The sequence below is a fragment of the Stegostoma tigrinum genome, chromosome 16 (assembly GCF_030684315.1).
Source record: "Stegostoma tigrinum isolate sSteTig4 chromosome 16, sSteTig4.hap1, whole genome shotgun sequence".
Classification (NCBI taxonomy): Eukaryota; Metazoa; Chordata; class Chondrichthyes; order Orectolobiformes; family Stegostomatidae; genus Stegostoma; species Stegostoma tigrinum.
Genome location: NC_081369.1, coordinates 53,206,950 through 53,230,256, shown reverse-complemented (window position 1 = coordinate 53,230,256; position 23,307 = coordinate 53,206,950). Strand labels below are relative to the sequence as shown.

Below are 23,307 nucleotides of genomic sequence, written 5' to 3'. Positions count from 1 at the left end.
TTAGCACCTCTGACTTGCTGAATCTTCACTGTGCAGATAGCCCTGGGTGTTCTTGGATCTCTGGCTGTTTTCGTTGCCATGCTGGAGACAAGCAGCTGGAGACGGAGGAGCGGGCTAGAATTTATTGATGTTTTGGTAAGTACGGCCTTAAACTTGCTATATAATGCATGTCTCTGTTGAAAAAGAAAAGACTTGCATTTATGTAGAGCGCCTCATAGTCTCAGCAAGTACCCAATCGACTTATGGACAATGAGGCACTTTCATACTAAGGTTATGGTTTTAATGTGCGGAAGGCGACAGCCAATTTTCACAGCAATATCCATAAGCAATTAGCAGTCACTCAAAATCCAACAGCATTGTTTCTTTCTTTAATCAATATTTCAGCCGCCCCTCACACCCCTCCCAAACCTTTTGCTGTCCTGCATGAAAATCCTGTGACCAGGAGTGTTGAACTGCTATTCCTTCCCTACTTTTAAACTGATAGCATTGACATATATCCAAGTACCTACCTACTCAGTCACTGCTCCTTGCATTGAGGTACATTCCACGAATGCTTGTTATCCATTGTGAGGACATTTCTTTGCTCTGCCATTCACGGCCATTCACTAATTCCCTGCTTTCCAATTCCAGATTTGCCGCTTTCTGAATTTAAGCTCAGATATCCATCTCTCTTCCCTAAAGCCTCAGCCACGGTGCACACAACCCTCCCTGTTATAGCCCCGCTCTTGTCACGTTGTCTTGTGCAGGTTCAATCTCCTCCAGAACCAGTTCCCATGCTGCAGGAATCTAACATCCTCCCTTACTTCAAAGTTTTGGCAAAGATCTGTTGCCTGGGCTGTGGGTGAGGTTGTTGACTTGCTTACCGAGCTGGCTTGAACGAGAACAAGCCAGCTCGGTGAGCTAGTCAGTAACCTCGTGCTCCCTTACTCACTGTTTCTCTAGTATTCACCTGCACTGTCCTCTTATTCCTGGCTAGTGGCACCAGAGTCAACTCGAGATGATGACCATGAAATGATAAAGTCTTTCCTGACTCCATGAAAACTTCCCGCAAAGCTCTCCTCTCTCTTCCTGTGTCATTAGTGCTGACATGAGCCACAACCTCTGGATGGAGACCATCCTGTCCCTCAGAGTGCTGCCCATGTAGAAAGCTTGTACCGTGTGAAGACATTCTTCCCCTCAGACACAGTTTGTATGTCAGGACTGATGCTGGGTTAAGGAGTTAGTGGCACTAATGGGGAATACCACTCGAGAAATGTCCAGCTGAAGGGCTCTGATTCTGTCGGTCTTTGGGCAAACCCTTTAGACTCAACACTTCTCAAATTACAGCCTTTATACATCGCAAGTTGTGCCTTGATTGTGTTCAACTGAACATTTGACCTTTCCTGCCTACACTTCTGTTGTGCAATCCCAATTCTGACTGGACATTAACTGTTTTTAGCTGTTTTTGTGGTGGCACGGTGGCTCAGTGTTTAGCACAGCTGCCTCACAGCACCAGGGTTATGGGTTCAATTCTAACTTTGGGTGACTGTCTCTGTGTGGAGTTTGCAAGATTTTCCGTGTCTATGTGAGTTTCCTCCAGGTGCTCTGTTTTTCTCCCACAGTCCTATGTTGTGCGGGTTAGGTGGGTTGGCTGTGCTAAATTGTCCATGGTATCCAGGTATATGCAGGCTGGGTGAGCAGCTGTAGGAAAATGCAGGGTTACAAGGATGGGGGAGGCTTGAGTCTGGGTGGGATGCTCTTTGGAGTGGACTCGATGGATCAAATGGCCTGTTTCCACACAATAGGGATTCTGTGATTCTAACAGAATTATTTGAGCTCAAAACCTACCACAGCAGATGGTGAAAGTTGAATTCAGTAAAAAGCCTGGAATTAAAATGCCAGCTTAATGGCAACAATGAACCTGCTATCAATTATTGTAAAACTCATCTGGTTCATTAATGACCTTTAAGGAAGGAGATCTGCCACCCTTACCTGGTCTGGCCTACATTTGACCCCAACCCCACAGCGATTAGGGAAGAGCAATAAATGCTGGTCAGTCACACCCATGTCCCATAAACAAATGGGAACATTGACCATTGGCCATGTATCTGTTATTTTAATACACTTGGGAGAAAGTGTCTAAACATCTTCAGCCTTGCTTGTAAATGACAAGAGTTTGTCTCTTAGGCCTTTCTTGTCTCAGTTAAACAGCTGGGCTTTACATCTAAAAACATGAATTTCTCTCCAGGGACAGTGCCTCAACATAGACTGGTGCTGAAGTTCAGCATTAATTTGACAATCTGACTGAGCCAGTTGGAATGTAAATGCAGAGAATACGAGGGAGGTGGTGGAAGTGGGTGGATCATAACCGCTCACTGGATAGGAATCTCCTGAGGTCAGAGTTGCAGCATGTCATCACAAACTGTTAAGAAGAACTTGGTTTAAGAGTGAAATAATTCTAAATCTACCCAGGCAGAGCCCTGTTACACTTCCAGTCCCTGCCATTTGACCTTTTAACCCTTTATGCACATCTAGCAACACAGAAAAATTGGCTCATTCTCACCAATTCTGTACCAGTTGATTTTGATGTGGTCATGTTGTGTCTTGTTCCTCACTATCTCTATTTGCTTTAATGCAGACCATTGTGAAGTACTTTGCTTATTTTGCCGGTGCGCTGTCTAACACCTTTTTCCTCGTCACGTTTGGGACAGGTGTTTACTGGCTCATTGTCTACAAGGTAATGGGGAACTGCTTATTATCACCATCTCACCTCTCACCCCCTCAACAAGGGGAGTGCATGCTACAGATTATATAGCACCTTTTACACCCTGAGGAATCTCAAAACAAAGCTAAAGAAGTACTTTTGGAAATGTTATAATGTCACAGGGCAGCATAGTGGCACTGTGGTTAGCACTGCTGCCTCACCGCGCCAGAGACCAGACTTCGACCCTCAAGTAACTGTGTGGAATTTGCATGTTCTTCCTGTGTCTGCGTGGGTTTCCTCCGGGTGCTCCAACTTCCTCCCACAGTCCAAAGATATGCACACCAGGTGGATTGGCCATGCTAAATTGCCCGTAGTGCCCAGGGGAAGGAGGCTAAGTGGGTTAGCCGAAGGAAGTTAAGGGTTACGGTGATAGGTTCGGTCTGGATAGGAAGCTCTTCAAAGGGTCAATGTTGACTCAATGGGTTAAATGGCCTCTTTCTGCACTGTAGAGATTCTGTGTCTGATTTGCATACAGCAAGAATGGCAGTCAGATAATTCGGTTTTCTACTGCTGTTGGGTGTGGTATAAGTATTAACCAAAACATTGGGAAGGATACCCCTGCTCGTCTTCAAACTAGTACCGTGGGACCTTTTGAAGTTCAACTGAGAGTGCAGACAGAGACTCGATCTGCCATCTCTCGCAACAAGGGCACTTCTGATTGGGCAGCATTGCCTCAGTGTTGATGTTGGAGTTTCAGTCTAGTTTTTGAGATCGGGTCTCGGGAGTTGGGGCTTCAACTATCAACCTTTTGACTGGGAAGCGGTAATGGTATCCACTGAGGACTGGCATAGTAATTCGCTGAAACTAATGGAGCGAACCTCTAGCAGCACACGGTTTGTACTGCTGCCAGGTGATCATTATGGTGTAATCTGTGTTAACTGCACATATATCCTTCCACACGCCCTGCTCCACGTCCTCAAGTCCTAATCGCATCATCAGCTACCAGGGAGGTTGATGACACCATAGCAACTGACATTTATGTTGTGCCTTATAGCGTAGGAATGCGTCCCCAAGGCACTACGAAAGGGGAAGTAAGGACAGGTACCCAAGTTTAGCCAACCATGTTTCTTAAAATGAATATTAATGATGGCAGAAAGGAATTGAAGAGAAATTCCAGAGTTTAGAGCTTAGCTAAAGGCAGAGCCAGCAATGAAGATTAGGGATATGTAAGATATACAAAAACAGGAGCACTGAGATCTTGAAAAGTTGCAATTTGGAAAAGTTTTATTTATCTCTTTAATATATTAATTGTACTCATTCACAGTATTGTAGTCACTAATTTTGCTATGTAATGCCTGTGATTGTGGTAGAAATCCTTATGAATATACAAATAAAATTTAAGCGAATGATGTTTTGATGGGGCGAGCTCTTTGTTCAAATGATATTTCTTTGGCAAACCTTAAAAATCCGGATCGAATGTGCCTCACAGCCTGTGCACAGGAAGGTATAGGGAAGGATGTGGGATGTGAGCATTTCGTGGTGATGCATTCATCCTGGTTTTGTATTTATTTCCATAGGGTCAGCAGTCCACAGTTGAGGTAACACTTCCCCCTGCTGGTGGGAAGATTGAAACTGACTTCATCATCTATGTGGCTTGTGCCTTTGGGCTGAAGGTAATTTAACATCATTCATTTCTAAAGAACGTCTTCATGGGAGTTGCCTTAGCTTCCTCAGTCCAGCATGGCATACATAGTGTTTAACATGGGGACTAGCACTTTCCCTCCTGTCATTTATTAGAGCAATACCATAGCCACGAAATCTTTTTCAAAACTGATTTCAGTAGATGTCTTTTTAAGGCATCAATGAAAATTAGTCTTCTTGACTAGTAAAATGATCGAAGGTTATGGGAAGAAGGCAGGAGAATGAGAATGAGAAGCATATTAGTCTTGATAGAACGGAGGGGCAGACTTGACAGACTGTATGGCCTGAATCTGCTCCCATATCTTACAGTCTTATGGAATTGTCACCAAGACAACTCGTCATGCTGTGGGAGAATGGCTTGTGAATATTGCATACATTCCTCTGAGATTCTTCTATTTGCAATTTATCGTATTTATTTTGTCATATAATGTGATTAAGGGCCTATGTGAGGAAGGAGGGAGCGTGTTTCAGTTGGCATTTTACTCTGTGTATTCTCAATGCCTCATCTATCTATTTTATATATCTATACAGACATTACGGGATTCTTCTCAAAAATACATTGCATAGAATTCCTTGTTTGATCAAAATCGTAGAATGTAAGGCACATTGGGAAGCTTACTTCTCCTGATAAATGGTAATGATCCAGATTTTGGTGTGCTGGGGATAATTTCCAAGTTTGCAGATGACATGAATCTTGAAAGAATTGTAAACAGTGAGGAATGTTTAAATGACACTTAGATAAATACATGTATAGGAAAGGTTTGGAGGGATAAGGGCCAGGAGCGGGCAGGTGGGACTAGTTTAGCTTGGGATTATGTTTGTCCCAGACTGGTTGAACTGAAGGGTCCATTTCCATGCTGTGTGACTCTATGATTCTATGACAGTGTCGAACTCCAGGAGTTCACAGACAAGTAGGGGTGAATGGGTGAATAGGTGGAAAATGAGGTTCAATTCAGAGGAGTTTGAGGTTGATCATTTTGGTAATAACAACATTGAAAGACAATATAAAATAGAGGGCACGATACGAAGGAGAAGAGCAGGAGCAGAGGGACCTGGTGTACACATGCACGGATGATTGAAGATGGCAGGACAGACAGAGACAACAACAACTAAAATACTCGTTAGACTGCTGCTGGAGTTTTATGCACAGTTTTGGGTGCCACAGTGTAGAAAGGATGTAAATGCATTGGAGAAGGTGCAGAAGCACTTTACAAGAGAGGTTCCACAGAGGAGAAACATCACCGATGAAAATCGATTGGAGAAGTTGGAACTAGGGATTTCCTTGAGGAGGAGGCTAATAGGAGATGTGACAGAGGTTTTCAAAATCATGAGTGTGCTGGATTGAATAGATAGCAAGAAACTCCTTCGATTTGTTTAAAAAAAAACACAGGAAGGTGAGGGCAGTGGTTTAATGTGATTTGCAAAAGAGGAAGAGAGATATGATGGAAACCTTACACACATTCAGTAGTAAGGGTATGGGATGCACTGCCTGGAAATGTGGTGGTGGTGAATCAAATTGAGGCATTCAATAGGTCATGGAATGATTAATAAAATGTGAGGCTGGATGAACACAGCAGGCCAAGCAGCATCTCAGGAGCACAAAAGCTGACGTTTCGGGCCTAGACCCTTCATCAGAGGTCTAGGCCTGAAACGTCAGCTTTTGTGCTCCTGAGATGCTGCTTGGCCTGCTGTGTTCATCCAGCCTCACATTTTATTATCTTGGAATTCTCCAGCATCTGCAGTTCCCATTATCTCATGGAATGATTATTTGGATAAAAATAATGTGTGAGGATATAGGGAAGAAGCAGGAAATTTATACTAGGTAATGATGCTCATTTAAAGAGCTGATACAGACTCAATGAGCTGAGTGCCATACGGTTTCCCTTGAATCTGAGAATGCCGATGGGTCTTTGTATGCTTTTCGGGATGATCAAAGTGATTGGGTTTCTGGAGAAAATATTCATTCTGAATGCTGTGTCACTGCTTTAAGAACTGGATCTGTGAATGAGCCAAGGACCAGGATGACCCCCATAGGATCAGCAGCCATGAGAAGTTCAAGCAGCATGTTCGAATAGGAATGGGCTTACAAATTGTTGTATAATCGCAGATTATTATTTTGCCTGCTGAGTAAACCTGTTTGAAATAGTCAAGCAGATTGAATCTGTGCTACTTACCAAACCAGTGTGAGAGCAGTGATTCTGTGTTAAGGACAGTAACACAAGGTTACAACACTGAAGGCAGAAACCATTTGAACAAACTCATTATTTTAGAGTCATACAGATAGATGGAAATAGACCCTTTGGCCCAACTCGTCCATGCCGGTCAGATATCCTAAATTAATCTAGTCCCATTTGCCGGCATTTGGCCCATATCTACCCCCCCTCAAGCCCTGCCTATTCATATACCCATCCAGCTGCCTTTTAAATGTTGTAATTACACCAGCTTCTGCCACTTCCTTGGGTAGCTCATTCCATCCATGTGTCAATCTCTGTGTGAAAAAGTTACCCCTTAGGTCTCTTTTGAATCTTTCCCCTCTCACCTTAAACCTATGCCCTCTAGTTTTAGACTCCCCCAGACCAGGGAAGAAACCTTGTCTATTTACCCCTATCCATATCCATCATGGTTTTATAACCCTCGAAAAGGTCACCCCTCAGCCTCTGATGCTCCAGGGAAAGTAACCCCAGTCTATTCAGCCTCTCTGTATGGTTCAAACCCTCCAACCCTGGCAATATCCTTATAAATCTTTTCTGAACGCTTTCACGTTTTACAGCATTCTTCTGAAATCAGTGAGACCAGAACTGAATGCAGTATTCAAATGGTGGTCTAACCAATATCCTGTTCAGCCCTGAATGATCCATGCCTGAATTATGGTGTATATTTCCTACAAAAATTCACCAAGGCTCTTTAGAGAGCACCTTCCAAATGCAACACTGCTTCAGTCCAGAAGGACAAAGGCATTTGGGGATATGGGGACACCACCCATGCTCCCCACCAAGCCACTCACAATCCTGACTTGGAAATATATCACCATTCCTTCAGTATCGCTGAGACAAATTCCTGGAATTCCCTTCCGAACAGCACTGAAGATGCCTCTGTACCAAATAGATTGCAATGGCTCAAGATGTCAGCGAACTGCCACCCTCGCAAAGGCAGTTGGGAATGGGCGATAAATACTGGCACGCCCAGCGTCTCTCACATCCCCTGAATGAATGAACAAACAAAAAAAGCTCAAATCCAAAAACCTGTCCTATAAAGCAAATGTACCATTAGATTTGCTTTTGAACTCAGCAACATCTATTACTGAATACTGCCTGACTATGGGACCAGGTTTGGGAGGTCCTTTGAGGTACAAGCAGCACACTGTGCCCCTGTCAGGAAGGCATACTCTCCTAATGTTGAGATATTTGGTTTCTTTTCAGGCACTGGAGCTGATTCACATCTTGATTATTCAGGTTACTGCATCGATCTTCCTGATAGACTGGGAGAAACCAAAGGGCAGACCACTACCAAAACTAGCAGGTGGGGGGTTACTTACCATCGATCTGTGTTTGGGTGATGTGTATTGACAATTTGCTAGTTGTTTCCTGTCTTTCCTATGGTACAGCGGTGACTGGGTATATTACAGTTCACTCAGGGAGCCTGATTATGGTGAGGAAACATGTACTGTTGTATACATGTTATAATCCGGAGCTATGGACAGTGAAGATAGAGGATCCAGTGTACTTTCTGTCTGACGGCTGACCAGGAAGCTCTGCTGCTCTTACTGCCTTTAATTGGCAAGGGACAGAAAAACTTCAGCCAGTGATTCTCAATCTGTTTGTCTACCTTATCAACGCACCTGCCTTAGCCATCAGGTCCTGAAATGAGACTTGAACTCAGACTCAGGGACACTACCCACTGCACCCTTGTGAATTCAGCACATTCGGCCCCTCAATCCTATTTGACCATCAATAAGATCACGGCGGATCTGTTTGAGGTTCGAATCCCACATTCTTATCGACCTCTGATAACCTTGATTCTTTTGCACAACAGAAATCTATCTATGTTCTTCGTAAAGATATGACGACCCCGCCAGCATGCCTTCTGAGGCAGAGAGTTCCAAAGTCAGATAACTCTCTTTGAGAGAAACAATTTCTGTTGATCCCTGGATTTAGTGGGCTCACTCACCATCACAGTGAGTAGGACACAGGCGCTCACTCACCGTGAAAGTGAGTGGGAGCCAGGCGCTGACTCACCGTTACAGTGAGTGGGACCTGGGTGCTGATTCACCGTTACAGTGAGTGGGAGCCAGGCGCTGACTCAGCGTAACAGTGAGTGGGAGCCGGGCGCTGACTCACCGTTACAGTGAGTGGGAGGTAAGATAGGTTTGGGTCGAAAACCAGCATTGTGCCTAATCCCGTGTGACCCAGAGCCGATCAGATGCAACGCTGCACAATGTCTTCATTTCATTGATTGGAGTTCAGAGGGTTGGTTTGCATTGGAAGTGAATAGCTTGGAGAGAGGAGGGGTTCAGCAGAGATCTTCAAAACCATAACAGGTCAAGGCAGCAGCAGCAACGGCTGAACGTGGGGTCTCAGGTGATACATACAGCCAGGGCCCCTGCCCTCCGACCCGAACTCCGTGACCCTGAACCCCGACCCGAACTCTGTAACCCTGCCCTCTGACCCAAACTCCGTAACCCTCTACTCTGACCTGAACTCTGTAGCCCTGAACTCTGACCTGAACTCCGTAACCCTGAACTCTGACCCGAACTCCATAACCCTGAACTCTGACCCGAACTCCATAACCCTGAACTCTGTAACCCTGAACCCGGACCCGAACTCTGTAACCCTGAACTCTGACCCGAACTCCGTAACCCTGAACTCTGACCCGAACTCCATAACCCAGAACTTTGACCTGAACTCCGTAACCCTGAACTCTGACCCGAACTCCGTAACCCTGAACCCGGACCCGAACTCCGTGACCCTGATCCCTGACCCGAACTCCGCAACCCTGAACCCGGACCCAAACTCCGTGACCCTGATCCCTGACCCGAACTCTGCAACCCTGATCCCGGACCTGAACTCCGTAACCCTGGACTCTGACCCAATCTTTATAACCCAGAGCTCTGACCTTCGCACAGAACCCTCTCCCCCTTTGCCCCAAACTCATAGGTTCCTCGACTCCTAGAGATGTGACCCCTATCCTCCACCCTGCCGCACCGTGGGGATGGGAGGACCTGTTCCCATTAGTTAAAAGTTGAAAAATCAAGGGACACAGATGTAAAGTAAATGGTGCAAGAAACAGCAGTGACCTGAGGAATAGTTTAATAACCTGAGTGATGACGTATTCTCTCAATGAGTGGATAGGATGTGTTGGAGGCAGATACATTCCTGGCTTTCAAAGGGGATTTAACAGTCACGTCAAGGGAGATGATTCTCTGAGCTATAGGGAAAGGGAATGAAGCTCTTACAGAGAGCCAGCACAGATTAGACAGGCTGAATATCCTCATTGCATGCCATTTACATTCGGTGATTCCATTCTACGATTCAAATCTGCCCCAACAATGAATTCCTTCTTGGCTAGAACTGAAATAACTTTATTTATTGCTGAGTTCTGAGGAAGGGTCACCGGACCTGAAAAGTTAACTCTGTTTCTTTCCTTCACAGATGCTGCCAGACCTGCAGAGCTTTTACAGCAACCTTGTTTTTGTTGTTGTTGTGTTGTTTGTTTATTGCTGACTGAGTCCATTGGCCTGGCTCCCTAACATTATTCCTTTCTGCAGCAAACAATACCGCTCCCTCCTCAGTCAGTATCTGGAGAACTTACTTCATCGCCAATGAGTGGAATGAAATTCAGACCAAGAGAAAGATAAACCCAATCCTGCAATTCTTTGCTGTTCTGTTGCTGTTGGAGGTAGGTGACTGTCCCATTGATGGCTGTCCTAGGGATTGTCGGAGTATTGAGTGTGCGTTAATAGTGAGTGTTGGAGTATTGAGTGGGCTGTAATGGGGAGTGTTGGCATAGCAAGTGGGCTGTAATGGGCAGTGTTGGCATAGCGAGTGGGCTGTAATGGGAAGTGTTGGCGTAGTGACTGCGCTGTAATGAGGAGTGTTAGCATAGCGAGTGGGCTGTAATGGGAAGTGTTGGCGTAGTGACTGCGCTGTAATGAGGAGTGTTAGCATAGCGAGTGGGCTGTAATGGAGAGTGTTGGCATACCGAGTGGGCTGTAATGGGGAGTGTTGGCGTAGTGACTGCGCTGTAATGAGGAGTGTTGGCATAGCGAGTGGGCTGTAATAGAGAGTGTTGGCATACCGAGTGGGCTGTAATGGGGAGTGTTGGCGTAGTGAGTGGCCTGTAATGGGGAGTGTGGGCGTACTGAGTGGTCCGTAATGGGGTGTGGTGGAATATGAGTGGGCTGTAGTGGGGAGTGTTGGCATAGCGAGTGGGCTGTAATGGGGAGTGTTGGCGTAGTGAGTGGCCTGTGATGGGGAGTGTTGGCGTAGAGTGATCCATAATGGGGTGTGGTGGAATATTGAGTAGGCTGTAATGGGGAGTGTTGGCATAGCGAGTGGGCTGTAATGGGAAGTGTTGGTGTAGTGACTGCGCTGTAATGAGGAGTGTTGGCATAGCGAGTGGGCTGTAAAGGAGAGTGTTGGCATACCGAGTGGGCTGTAATGGGGAGTGTTGGCATAGCGGGTGGGCTGTAATGGGGAGTGTTGGCATAGTGAGTGGCCTGTAATGGGGTGTAGTGGAATATTGAGTGGGCTGTAATGGGGAGTGTTGGCATAGCAAATGGGCTGTAATGGGGAGTGTCGGAACATTGAGTGGGCTGTAATGGGAAGAGCTGGCTACCGAGTGGCCTGGAATAGGGAGTGTTGGCATAGTGAGTGCGCTGTAACGAGCAGTGTTGGCGTACCAAATGGGCTGTCATGGGGAGACTCGATGTAGTGAGTGGCCTGTGATGGGAAGTGTTGGTGTAGTGAGTGGGCTGTAATGGGAGGTGTTGGTGTAGTGAGTGGGCTGTAATGGGGAGAGTTGGTGTAGTGAGTGGGCTGTAATGGGGAGTGATTGTGTAGTGAGTGGCTGTAATGGGAAGTGTTGGAATATTGAGTGTCCAGCATGGGGAGTGTTGGAATATTGAGTGGGCTGTAATGGGGAGTGTTGGCATAGCGAGTGGGCTGTAATGAGGAGTGTTGGAATATTGAGTGGGCTGTAATGGGAAGTGTTGTGTAATGAGCAGGCTGTAATGGGGAGTGTTGGCGTAGAGAATGGGCTGCAATGGGAACATTGGCATATTGAGTGGCCAGCATGGGCAGAGTTAGAATATTGAGTGGGCTGTAATGGGGAGTGTTGGTGTGGTGAGTGGGCTGCAATGGGGAGTGTTGGAATATTGAGTGGGCTGTAATGGGATGTGCTGGCTACTGAGTGGGCTGTAATGAGAAGTGTTGGCAGAGTGAGTGCGCTGTAACAAGGAGTGTTGGCGTACCAAGTGGGCTGTAATGGGGAGCGTGGGCATAGTGAGTGGCCTGTAATGGGGAGTGTTGGTGTACCGAGTGGGCTGTAATGGAGAGTGTTGGAGCATTGAGTGGGCTGTAATGGGAAGTACTGGCATACTGAGTGGCCTATAATGGAGAGTGTTGGCGTAGCGAGTGGGCTGTAATGGGGAGTGTTGGAATATTGAGTGGGCTATAATGTGGAGTCTTGGTGTACTGAGTGGGCTGTAATGGGGACTGTTGACGTACTGAGTGGGTATAATGGGGAATGTTGGAATATTGAGTGCGCTGTAATGTGAGGTGTTGGCGTACCGAGTGGCCTGTAATGTGGAGTGTTGGCATACCGAGTGGGCTGTAATGGGGAGTGTTGGCATAGTGAGTGTGCTGTAATGTAGTTGGCGCAGTGAGTGGCCTGTAATGGGGAGTGTTGGCGTACTGAGTGGGTTGTAATGGAGAGTGTTGGAATATTGAGTGGGCTGTAATGGGGAGTGTTGACATATTGAGTGGCCAGCAATGGGCAGTGTTGGACTATTGAGTGGGCTGTAATTGGGACTGTTGGCGTATCAAGTGGCCTGTAATGGGGAGTGTTGGAATATTGAGTGGGCTGTAATGGGGAGTGTTGGAATATTGAGTGGGCTGTAATGTGGAGTGTTGGCGTAGCGAGTGGGCTGTAATGGGGAGTGTTGGAATATTGAGTGGGCTGTAATGTGGAGTGTTGGCATAGTGAGTGGGCTGTAATGGGAAGTGTTGGAATATTGAGTGGGCAGTAATGTGGAGTGTTGGCGTAGCGAGTGGGCTGTAATGGGGAGTGTTGGAATATTGAGTGGGCTGTAATGGGGAGTGTTGGTGTAGCGAGTGGGCTGTAATGGGGAGTGTTGGAATATTGAGTGGGCTGTAATGGGGAGTGTTGGAATATTGATTGGGCTGTATTGGGGAGTTTTGGCGTGCTGAGTGGGCGGTAATGGGGAGTTTTGGCGTAGCGAGTGGGCTGTAATGGGAAGTGTTGGAATATCGAGTGGGCTGTAATGTGGAGTGTTGGCGTAGTGAGTGGGCTGTAATGGGAAGTGTTGGAATATTGAGTGGGCTGTAATGGGAAGTGTTGGAATATCGAGTGGACTGTAATGGGGACTGTTGGCATACCGAGTGGGCTGTAATGGGGAGTGTTGGAATATTGAGTGGGCAGTAATGTGGAGTGTTGGCGTAGCGAGTGGGCTGTAATGGGGAGTGTTGGAATATTGAGTGGGCTGTAATGGGGAGTGTTGGTGTAGCGAGTGGGCTGTAATGGGGAGTGTTGGAATATTGAGTGGGCTGTAATGGGGAGTGTTGGAATATTGATTGGGCTGTATTGGGGAGTTTTGGCGTACTGAGTGGGCGGTAATGGGGAGTTTTGGCGTAGCGAGTGGGCTGTAATGGGAAGTGTTGGAATATCGAGTGGGCTGTAATGTGGAGTGTTGGCGTAGTGAGTGGGCTGTAATGGGAAGTGTTGGAATATTGAGTGGGCTGTAATGGGAAGTGTTGGAATATCGAGTGGACTGTAATGGGGACTGTTGGCATACCGAGTGGGCTGTAATGGGGAGTGTTGGAATATCGAGTGGGCTGTAACGTGGAGTGTTGGTGTAGCGAGTGGGCTGTAATGTGGAGTGTTGGTGTCCCGAGTGGGCTGTAATGGGGAGTGTTTGAATATCGAGTGGGCTGTAATGTGGAGTGTTGGTGTAGCGAAAGGGCTGTAATGGGAAGTGTTGGAATATTGAGTGGGCTGTAATGTGGAGTGTTGGTGTCCCGAGTGGGCTGTAATGGGGAGTGTTGGAATATCGAGTGGGCTGTAATGTTGAGTGTTGGTGTAGCGAGTGGGCTGTAATGGGGAGTGTTGGAATATCGAGTGGGCTGTAATGTGGAGTGTTGGCCTAGCGAGTGGGCTGTAATGTGGAGTGTTGGAATATCGAGTGGGCTGTAATGTGGAGTGTTGGCATAGCGAGTGGGCTGTAATGTGGAGTGTTGGAATATCGAGTGGGCTGTAATGGGGAGTGTTGGACTATCGAGTGGGCTGTAATGTGGAGTGTTGGTGTCCCGAGTGGGCTGTAATGGGAAGTGTTGGAATATTGAGTGGGCTGTAATGTGGAGTGTTGGTGTAGCGAGTGGGCTGTAATGGGAAGTGTTGGAATATTGAGTGGGCTGTAATGTGGAGTGTTGGTGTAGCGAGTGGGCTGTAATGTGGAGCGTTGGAATATTGAGTGGGCTGTAATGGGGAGTGTTGGAATATCGAGTGGGCTGTAATGTGGAGTGTTGGTGTAGCGAGTGGGCTGTAATGGGGAGTGTTGGAATATTGAGTGGGCTGTAATGTGGAGTGTTGGAATATCGAGTGGGCTGTAATGTGGAGTGTTGGTGTAGCGAGTGGCCTGTAATGGGAAGTGTTGGAATATCGAGTGGGCTGTAATGTGGAGTGTTGGTGTCCCGAGTGGGCTGTGATGGGGAGTGTCGCTTTATGTGGTGAATCTAACGACACAGTACTGGACTCCTTTTAGCTTGCATTGCGGGGTTAAACTCTGTGAAGGGCCTGATGGTTGAACAACGTAACTCTGGATTTAACGGAGAAGATACGGTATACTGCGTGACCTCTGTTGAGAATACAGGAGTCACTGCTAGCTGCTGAGGGGCAGTGTTGAATTTTTAGTCACTGGGGTAGTGAGTTTAAATTCAGCTGTTATCTGATCTGACTTATCTCATTTTGATTCAAGTGCTCAATTTTCTTCCATGTGTTCAGCCTGTCTGCAGAAGTAGACCCACAACTTGTCCCTCTGCCTATGAGTTCTCTCTAAGGATCACATGCTTATCGGTACTGCCTTCCATCTAGTGGTGTATCACTAATGGAGACATGTCCCAGCCAGAACAGTTAGTTAGAACATCACAAGTGAAAGCTCCATCCTTTGCATGTGTTTTCATTAAGATTGCAGCAAGACTCAAATCAGCTGGAGTGTGAGGAGTTAGTGACAGATTCGCATTAAACTGAGATGGTGGAGGAGAGGGAGAGGGAGAAAGATCACAGGGGGATGTATCTGGTTCCAACAGTGTCCTCAGGCTGTTTTCTCAGGGAAAGAATCCCATTATTCTCCCATGTTGATAGGGAATTAGATTGTGGTTTGGCATGAGCAGGGTTTGAGTGCGAGATCACAGAATTCCCCCCAAGTTACTGTAGTTAGGGGATTAGTGACCTTCCACATGTGAAATTCCTCTGGCCACTTTTCAAAGAGCCAAACAAATTCCTCTCGGTGTAGCTGAGCTGAAGGATCTGTCTTCTATAAAGTGAGCAGGAAGGAACGTGTTATTTGTTCCAGATACAAGTCAGAAAGTTTTTGAGCAGCAATCGAGGCTCGCCATTTTCCTTCCATCTGCTGGTTGTTTCAAAGTCATTCGTAAGCTGTTGCTGCTAATTCTTGCCAGCTTCAGGCAATGTTGAAAGAAGTAATAGACATTAAAACTTAATCTGTGTTTCTTGATTGTTTGTTTGAAAATGTTTTTTTCTACTCTGTAGAGCATTTGAATTTTAAAAGCATTGTCATTCCTGAGGATCAAAGCTGTCCCAGGTTTGGAAAACAGTTTTTACATGATGTGGCTGGAATATTTTTAGGAAAATTCACCTCCATCTCTCACCACCGTTGACCAGTCCCCGAGGCATCATTGTCACACAGCTGTAACTCCTGGTTAAAACCGAAAGAGCTGCGGATGCTGTAAATCAGGAACAAAAACAGAAGTTGTTGGAAAAGTTCAGAAGGTCTGGCAGCGTCTGCGAAGAAAAGATCAGAGTTAACGTTTTGAGTCCGGCTCCTCAATCGTTCTGAGGAAGGGCCACCGGACCCGAAACGTTAACTCTCATTTTTTTCTCTACAGATGCTGCCAGACCGGCTGAGCTTTTCCAGCAGCTTCTGTTTTTGTTTGTAATCCCTGATTTATTGGTTGTTGTATGATCTGTGAAAGCAATAGTGCATTTGATGAGATGCAGCACAGAAGGTTAAGACACAAGGTCCAATCACATTGGCTAGGTGTAATTTATTAGCTTGGATAGAAGAATGGCTAACCCAAGGGAAAGCAGAGAGTCAAGATAAATGGGTCTTTTTCTGATTGGCAAGCTGCAACTAGCGGTATGTTGAACGGTTCGGTCCTCGGGGCCCCAACTCAGGTCCAAGATGATGGTGAAGTAGGATGCTTCAGCCGTACCGCATTCACTCCTCCTTTTATTTTTTTTTAACTTTTTTTTACTGCTTCTTTTCTGTCTTCTCTTTTCATGGCAACATCCTGAACTCTAGGCCTCAGCTAAGATGAGATCAGCCATGATTGTATTGAACGGAGGAATAGGCTTGAGGGGTGAATGGCCTACTCCTGTTGCTGTTTCTTATGTGCTTATGTTTACCAGTGAGCAGTTTGACTGGGTGAGCATTACTGCTGGGTGCAATCCTCTGCCTTTCTAACATCCTCGTGTATGTTCATGGTCAACATTGTGTCAGTATATCAGTCAGGAGCTGAGAACCAAACTGGTAGCTTTTGCACTCCCGTCGATGTAGACCACTTTAACAGTGCTTGTGAAAACTACTGAAACATTTAGGACTGGGAAGATTTTTGTTTTAGCCACAAAGATCATTCTGGCAATTCTGTTCTGGGTGGAGGAAAATGATGGGACAAATACAGCTGCAAAGGCAGGGGTGGGGATTCAGATATAAGAAGGGGCGCTCCTAGGGGCCTTACCATCCCAATAGAGAGGATGGGCCCAAGACAGTACCCTTCCCAGCCTACAGCTGTTGGAGGCAAGAAGAATTTAGGCATTAACAGGTCCGAAAGTGCCATTAATCAATCACAGGATAAGCAGTTGCACCATTTGTGGGACTGAAATCTGCCGAAATTGTCCAAATCTTTGAGCAACAAAGTGGTCAAAAAATGATGGGCTTTGGAGACCTGTTGCAGGTAATCTTCACCACCCCATCTCCGACAGTCAAGGGCAGAAATCCACTGCCGGTGATCCCGATCCTGGAAAATTAGCCAGGTTCTATCATAATGGTGGGCTGCTGAAGCTGCGCTGACATGGTAGGTCAGGGAAAGTATGTGTCATTCCTCTCCATGTATCAATAATGCCGTTCTGTACCTTGGTAAGATGGTGTCTGGTAGGAGATTGGTGGTCTTGGTGATTGGGAACAGAGGCTAAGGGAAGGTATACCAATAGTCCAGCGAGTTTTGATAGCAGCGTTAGAAACAATACTGACACAACAAAATCACAGAAGAAACCCAGCAAACCATCAGACAGTCGCACCAACACTAAGCAGGAAAAAGGAAGAAAACACACTCAATACACAAGAAAGGAAAGCCCTGAAAGGACTCAGAAAAGATAAAAACATGGTTATCCTACCTGCAGACAAAGGACGCTTGACAGTCATCTTAAACCGAACAGACTACTTTGAGAAAGCGAACGCACTGCTTGCAGATACCGACACTTACCAACAGGTGGCGATAGACCTGACCCCACAACTAGAGAACTAAATCGCAGCCTTACTCAAAAAACTTCAAAAATCTGGAGAATTAAACAAGAGAGACTTCCAAAAAATGAAACCAGAAGGATCCAACACACCACGCTTCTACAGACTATCAAAAATTCATAAACCAGGAGCCCCCCTCAGGCCCATAGTGTCGCTACCTGGAACACCAACTTACAGATTAGCCAAGGAACTACATCAAAGACTAAAACACCTGGTAGAAGACTCCCACCACTCCATTCGCTCCACCCAAGAATTCCTGAACACCGTCAAAGACACCAAGATAGAAGAGGATGAAATAATGATCTCCTTTGACGTAACAGCCCTGTTCACATCCATCAACATCAACCTGGCCAAAGAAACACTGACTACACTTTTAGAAGAACGAAAGACACATACACCAGCCACCACCAACCTCATCAGCAAGGACAACATCATCAAGCTAGTGGACCTATACCTCACCACCCACTTCACTTTCAATAACAAAACCTACAGACAAACCAACGGTACACCCATGGGATCTCCGATATCAGGGTTCTTAGCAGAGGCAGTAATGCAGAGACTCGAACAAACAGCTCTGCCAATCATCCAACCCAAACTTTAGGTCCGCTATGTGGATGACACCTTTGTCATCACTAAACAAAACAAATTAGAGGAAACCTTCAAGACCATCAATAATACCCTTACTGGCATAACATTCACAAAAGAGGAGGAAAACAACAATAAACTGCCATTCCTAGATGTCACAGTAGAGCGAACAGCCAATGGGGAACTTCAAACCAGCGTCTACAGGAAAACAACACATATGGACCAAATACTGAACTACAGGAGCAACCATCCCAACACCCACAAACGAAGCTGCATTAGAACATTATTCCAACGAGCCACCACACACTGCAGCACAGAGGAACTGCGCAGAGCAGAGGAAAATCACCTATACAGCGTATTCAAAAAGAATGGGTACCCTATGAACACAGTCCACCGATTCCTCAGCAATAAACCCAAACAAACAGACAAAACGGGCTCAGAAACCATAACCACTCTCCCCTACATCAAAGACATCTTGGAAATGACTGCCAGACTACTCGGACCTCTTGGCATCAGGGTAGCCCACAAACCCACCAACACACTAAAACAGCAGCTAATGAACTTAAAAGACCCTATACAGACAACAAATAAAACAAACGTCATCTACAAAATACCTTGCAAGAACTGTGACAAACACTACATTGGACAAACTGGCAGAAAGCTAGCCACCAGGATACATGAACATCAACTAGCCACAAAACGACATGACCCACTATCACTCGTATCCTTACATACAGATGAGGAAGGGCACCACTTTGATTGGGACAACACATCCATCCTAGGACAAGCCAAACAGAGACATGCACGAGAATTCCTCGAAGCATGGCATTCCAACCGGAACTCCATCAACAAACACATTGATTTGGAGCCAATCTACCACCCCCTGAGAAAAAGAACAGGAAATGACATCACCAATGCAGGAAATGACATCACCAACCCAAGAAAACCTAACCAGATAAATAGAAAGCGGGACATAACACCAGCGCTTCGTCGGAGGCTCACTGATGATGTTACCTAGAATGGTGACAAAACGTCTGAAAATGAACCTTCCAGCTCAGCAAGCAATCTCACATCCAGAACCAATAGTCTACTTGTTTATTCATTTCTACATGGATCTTCATAGGAGAGCTCTTAGCCAATATAGTCCATTTCTTCAGAGAAAGATTCTCCCATTCTCTTCACCCCCAATGAAGTTAGACTGTGGTTGGTGTGTCATCATCCAATCTCAGGTGAAACCAATCCATGATATTCTTTTGGTCATATGACATTATCTTTAAGCTCATGAACACCCAATTTCAGCACTGATGTAGAAATCGATACTTGAATAGACTCAGTTCCCTCAAACTAATCACTGCTGAGGCAGGACATCATTACATCATTAATCACCAACTTCCATACATATAGCACCCTTAAAACATCGCAGGGCAACTCACAAGCAATACATGATACCAGACCACCTAAGGAGAGATTGTTATATATCCGAAAGCTTCATTGAAGAAGTAGTTTTTCAGGTGCATCTTACAGGAGAAAAGCAAGTAGAGAGCAAGAGTGAGTTAGAGAGGAAGAGTGAGTTAGAGAGGGGATTCATGAGTTTAGGGTATTAGTGACGAAAAGCATGGTTTCAGTGATAGAGCAATTAAAATTTGGTTTGTCGAATGGGCCAGAATTAGAGGAGCTCTATTCACTTTATTTTCCAGTGACTATAGTGCTGTAGGCTTAAAAACTAGATGTGAACGATCTGACTCCCTTGATTGAGGGTCTTATAGCAGTGGCTGTTAGCACCTTCTTGCTAACAGGTTCAAATATCAATGTTTACAGCACTGACAATGTTAATGCTTTGCTACAGCATTCCAAAATAAATCCCACTATCCCGTGCTCTCCCATTAGCTCTGTATCCTGCCCTACTCCAGAAACGCTATCTACTTTGCTCTTAAAATGAGCCTTGTTCTCAACTTTTACAGTTCCCTTTGGCAAAACATTCTGTGCTCCACTGGCAGTCTGCATGAGAAATTTCTCTCGCTGTTTCGTTCGCTCTCAGCAGAAGACACAAATTTGGCCAGTATGATGAATTCCTGTAATTGGCTCACATATTTTTAATTCCAGGTCATTGGCTTGAAGAACATTGCCCGAAGAGATCTGAATTTGAATCTACATCCAGGATCTGATGTTAATCTGGCTCCCTGGAGCCCAATTCTCCGATATGGAATAGCAGTATCCATGTGGCTGGCAGTCGGTTTAGTCCAAGTAAGATGGCTTCACATGCTTCAATTATTGTGCTGGGGGTCCTGGCAATGATAAATGGATAGCAGTTTTGTCAGGCTCATGGAACAAAACTACCGAGAGTTTAGGTTCCTCATTCTACCACAAACACATTTTTCCCTCTTATGACTGTCATACTGCTGGCAGCAAAAGAGAACCTTTCCATAAGGAACGATATGATTAGACATAAATCTCCTTAAGAATTTAAACTGTTGGACTCATGACAGAGGACATAGTTTCAGTCAGAAGAAAGGAAACTGTGAAGACAAGAAGACTTTGCACTTCAACAATACCTCTTGCAATCTCCGGCCAACCCATGCTCCTTACGCCCAATAAAATACTTTGGAGGTGAGCTGTAGTGATACAGGCAAACCTGTAGTCAATTTACACACAGTAAGATCCCATAAACAGCCACATGATGATATCTGAGTAACTGGAAAGCTCCGGTCAGTGTCAACAACGTGGTCTAAATAGGCCCCTTCAGCTGGCAGCTCGTGGGCAGGGAACCGTCACTGCTGGAGTTTGATGAAACATCCCAGACCTGAAATATTAACTGCCGGCTTTCTTTCCCTGCATAGGAGCTGCCTGGTCTCTGTTTCCAGCATCTGCAGTGTTTTGGGTTTTTTCTTTGTATGAATCCAGGTTAGGCATACAGCAACCAAACTACTATAGATTATCAATATATCATCAACTGATTAGATCCAACTGCTGGTTAATGATGTTGACTTTGTGAGAGAGGGTTTCACTTGGAACAGTATAGGCTAGTTTACAACATATTGCTGGGCTGCTGTGGTGCAGTTGTACTGTCCCTACCTCTGGGCTGGAAGGGCTGGGATCAAGTGCCGTTTGCTCCAAAGATGCCTCAGGTCCGTCTGAACAGGCTGATTAAACATACCTGAACATAAGCTGCTGGGCTGTTTTGGAGCAGTGGTAGTCCCACCTCTGGGTTAGAAGTGTAGTGTTCAAACCCCACTCACTCCAGCGATGTGCAATAACAGATTGATTGAAAATATCTACAACAATCTGCTCGTTTCCAGGGGGAGATTACTAATCTTTGTTCTGCTGTAGGACTAAATCTTTTGAAACGATAGAGGAAGACTGTTGTGAACCTTCCTTTTTACTGTCAGGAGTATCCAATTATAGAATTTTAAAAATCCCAAAACTGTTATCATTATTCTAAATGCAACAGAGACATTTAAACAACATTTGTTGGCTTTGTAATGGAGGGTCGGGGTTATTTACAGAGGGTCTGGAAGAGGCAGGAGTTTCTTGAGTAAAAGCAAAGCACTGCAGATGCTGGGATCTCCTGAAGAATCACTGGACTCAAAAGATTAACTCTGTTTCTCTCTCCATACTTGTTGAGTTTCTCCAGCAATTTCTGTTTTCTATTTCCACTGCTTCTTAGAGTTAAAAGCTGAAGGTTGAAAGCTTAGTTGCAGGTTTGAAGTTATTTTTGTAAACCTGGCGAAATTGTTTTCCGTAAATTGTTCTCATGCTGCGATTGCATTTGCCCGATGGCGATAAGTAATGGGTTTGCTTGATTTCCATGTTTATTCATTTTTATTTGGAGGGAAGTGCTGGAGACTGGCACTAAGTTATACATAAAACATAGAACAGTACAGCACAGTACAGGCCCTTCGGCCCATGATGTTGTGCCGTGGAATATTCCTAATCCAAAAATAAAATAACCTAACCTACATTCCCCTCAATTCACTGCTGTCCATGTGCATGTCCAGCAGTCGCTTAAATGCCACTAATGACCCCGCTTCCACGACTACCATCTGACCCAATACGCCCTCATGCACCAATTGTCAGAGAGTAGAGTTACAACAGAGCAGTCATAGAGTGGCCCTTTGGCCCATCTAGTTTGTGCTGGCCTATCTTCACTAATCCTACTTTCCAGCATTAGGCCCATAGCTTTGAATGTTATGACTTTTCAAGCACTCATCCAAGTCCTATTTAAAGTTTATGAGGTTTCCTGCCTTAACTGCCCTCCCAGGCAGTGCATTCCAGACTTCACCACCCTCTAGGTGAAAATAAACTTCCTTAAATCGCCTCTAAATTTCCTGCCTTTTGTTTTAAAATTATGCCACCTTATTATAGACCCTTCAACTGAGGGGAGCAGCTGCTTTCTGTGTACCCTGTCTGTGCCCCTCATAATCTGATACACCTCTATCAGGGCTCCTGTCAGCCTTGTCTGCTTCAAGCTGAGCCAGTCTAGCCCCTCCTCATGGCCAGATGCACCATCCCAGGAAACATCCCGGTGAATCTCCTGTGCATGCCCTCCAATGCAATCACATCCTTCCTATAGTACAGTGACCGGAACTGCACGCAGTACTCCAGCTGTGGCCTGAACAAAGTTTTGTAAGCTCCAAAATAACTTCCCTGTTCTTATTTAATATGGGACGACTGATAAAAGCATGTGCCCTATGTATCCTCTTGGCCCATTAACTTGACCTGCCTCCCTCAGGGATCAATGGACAAGCAGCTCAAAATTCCTCTACTGCTCTGAGCTTCCTAGTGTCCTGCCAATCATCGAGTACTCCCATGTCTTGTTAAATAGTCACCAGAAGATTCCTGAGAGTAACCCATAACAAACATTCCTTTGGTTTCTCCCACTCTGCCTGGCTCCTCGCTTCTTGCATCTCTCTGTTTGCACAATGTGTTGGGTGAGGAAGTACAGGGGCGGTAGGGACATCTATACCCTCCCCCCCCACAAAAAAAGCTTGGAGAACTGAGCATTATCCCTTTAGGCTAGTTAACCAGTTTCTGACCCCTTACTGAAGTTGTTTGGAGCTGAGCAGACTGTTCTACATTGACCAGCGATATTCCAATCTTTCACAGGTGCTCTTCTGCGTTGGATTCTGTGAACGATTTGTTGAAGATAAGATTCAGCAGTTTGTAGACTTGTGCTCTGTGAGTAATGTGAGTATCACAGTTCTCGCTGGCTGTTCCACAAATTGGCCCAGTTACTGACTGCAAACAAAACAAATCTTGGCCGTGACATGGTGGAACTGAGCCACACCATCGAAAAATGTCCCTTTGTTTTCACTGAGTTTGCCAGTGTACTGCAATTGATGTTTAA

The 23,307-nt window shown here is 45.6% G+C and overlaps 1 protein-coding gene across 3 annotated transcripts in view; it reads left to right on the top strand.

Annotated features, from left to right (window-relative positions):
* The window catches only part of LOC125459672 (meckelin-like), a 114,648-nt gene that overhangs the window by 70,906 nt on the left and 20,435 nt on the right, over nt 1-23,307 (top strand). For all 3 annotated transcript variants that reach the window (XR_007249076.2, XM_048546347.2, XM_048546348.2), the window contains exons 16-22: nt 37-135; nt 2,618-2,716; nt 4,261-4,356; nt 7,804-7,903; nt 10,149-10,279; nt 20,067-20,207; nt 23,067-23,147. Coding sequence is in view for 2 of the 3 variants with exons in the window: in XM_048546347.2 (XP_048402304.1) it covers nt 37-135; nt 2,618-2,716; nt 4,261-4,356; nt 7,804-7,903; nt 10,149-10,279; nt 20,067-20,207; nt 23,067-23,147 (747 nt within the window). In the remaining variant the exon portion in view is untranslated. The remainder of the gene's footprint in view (nt 1-36; nt 136-2,617; nt 2,717-4,260; nt 4,357-7,803; nt 7,904-10,148; nt 10,280-20,066; nt 20,208-23,066; nt 23,148-23,307) is intronic.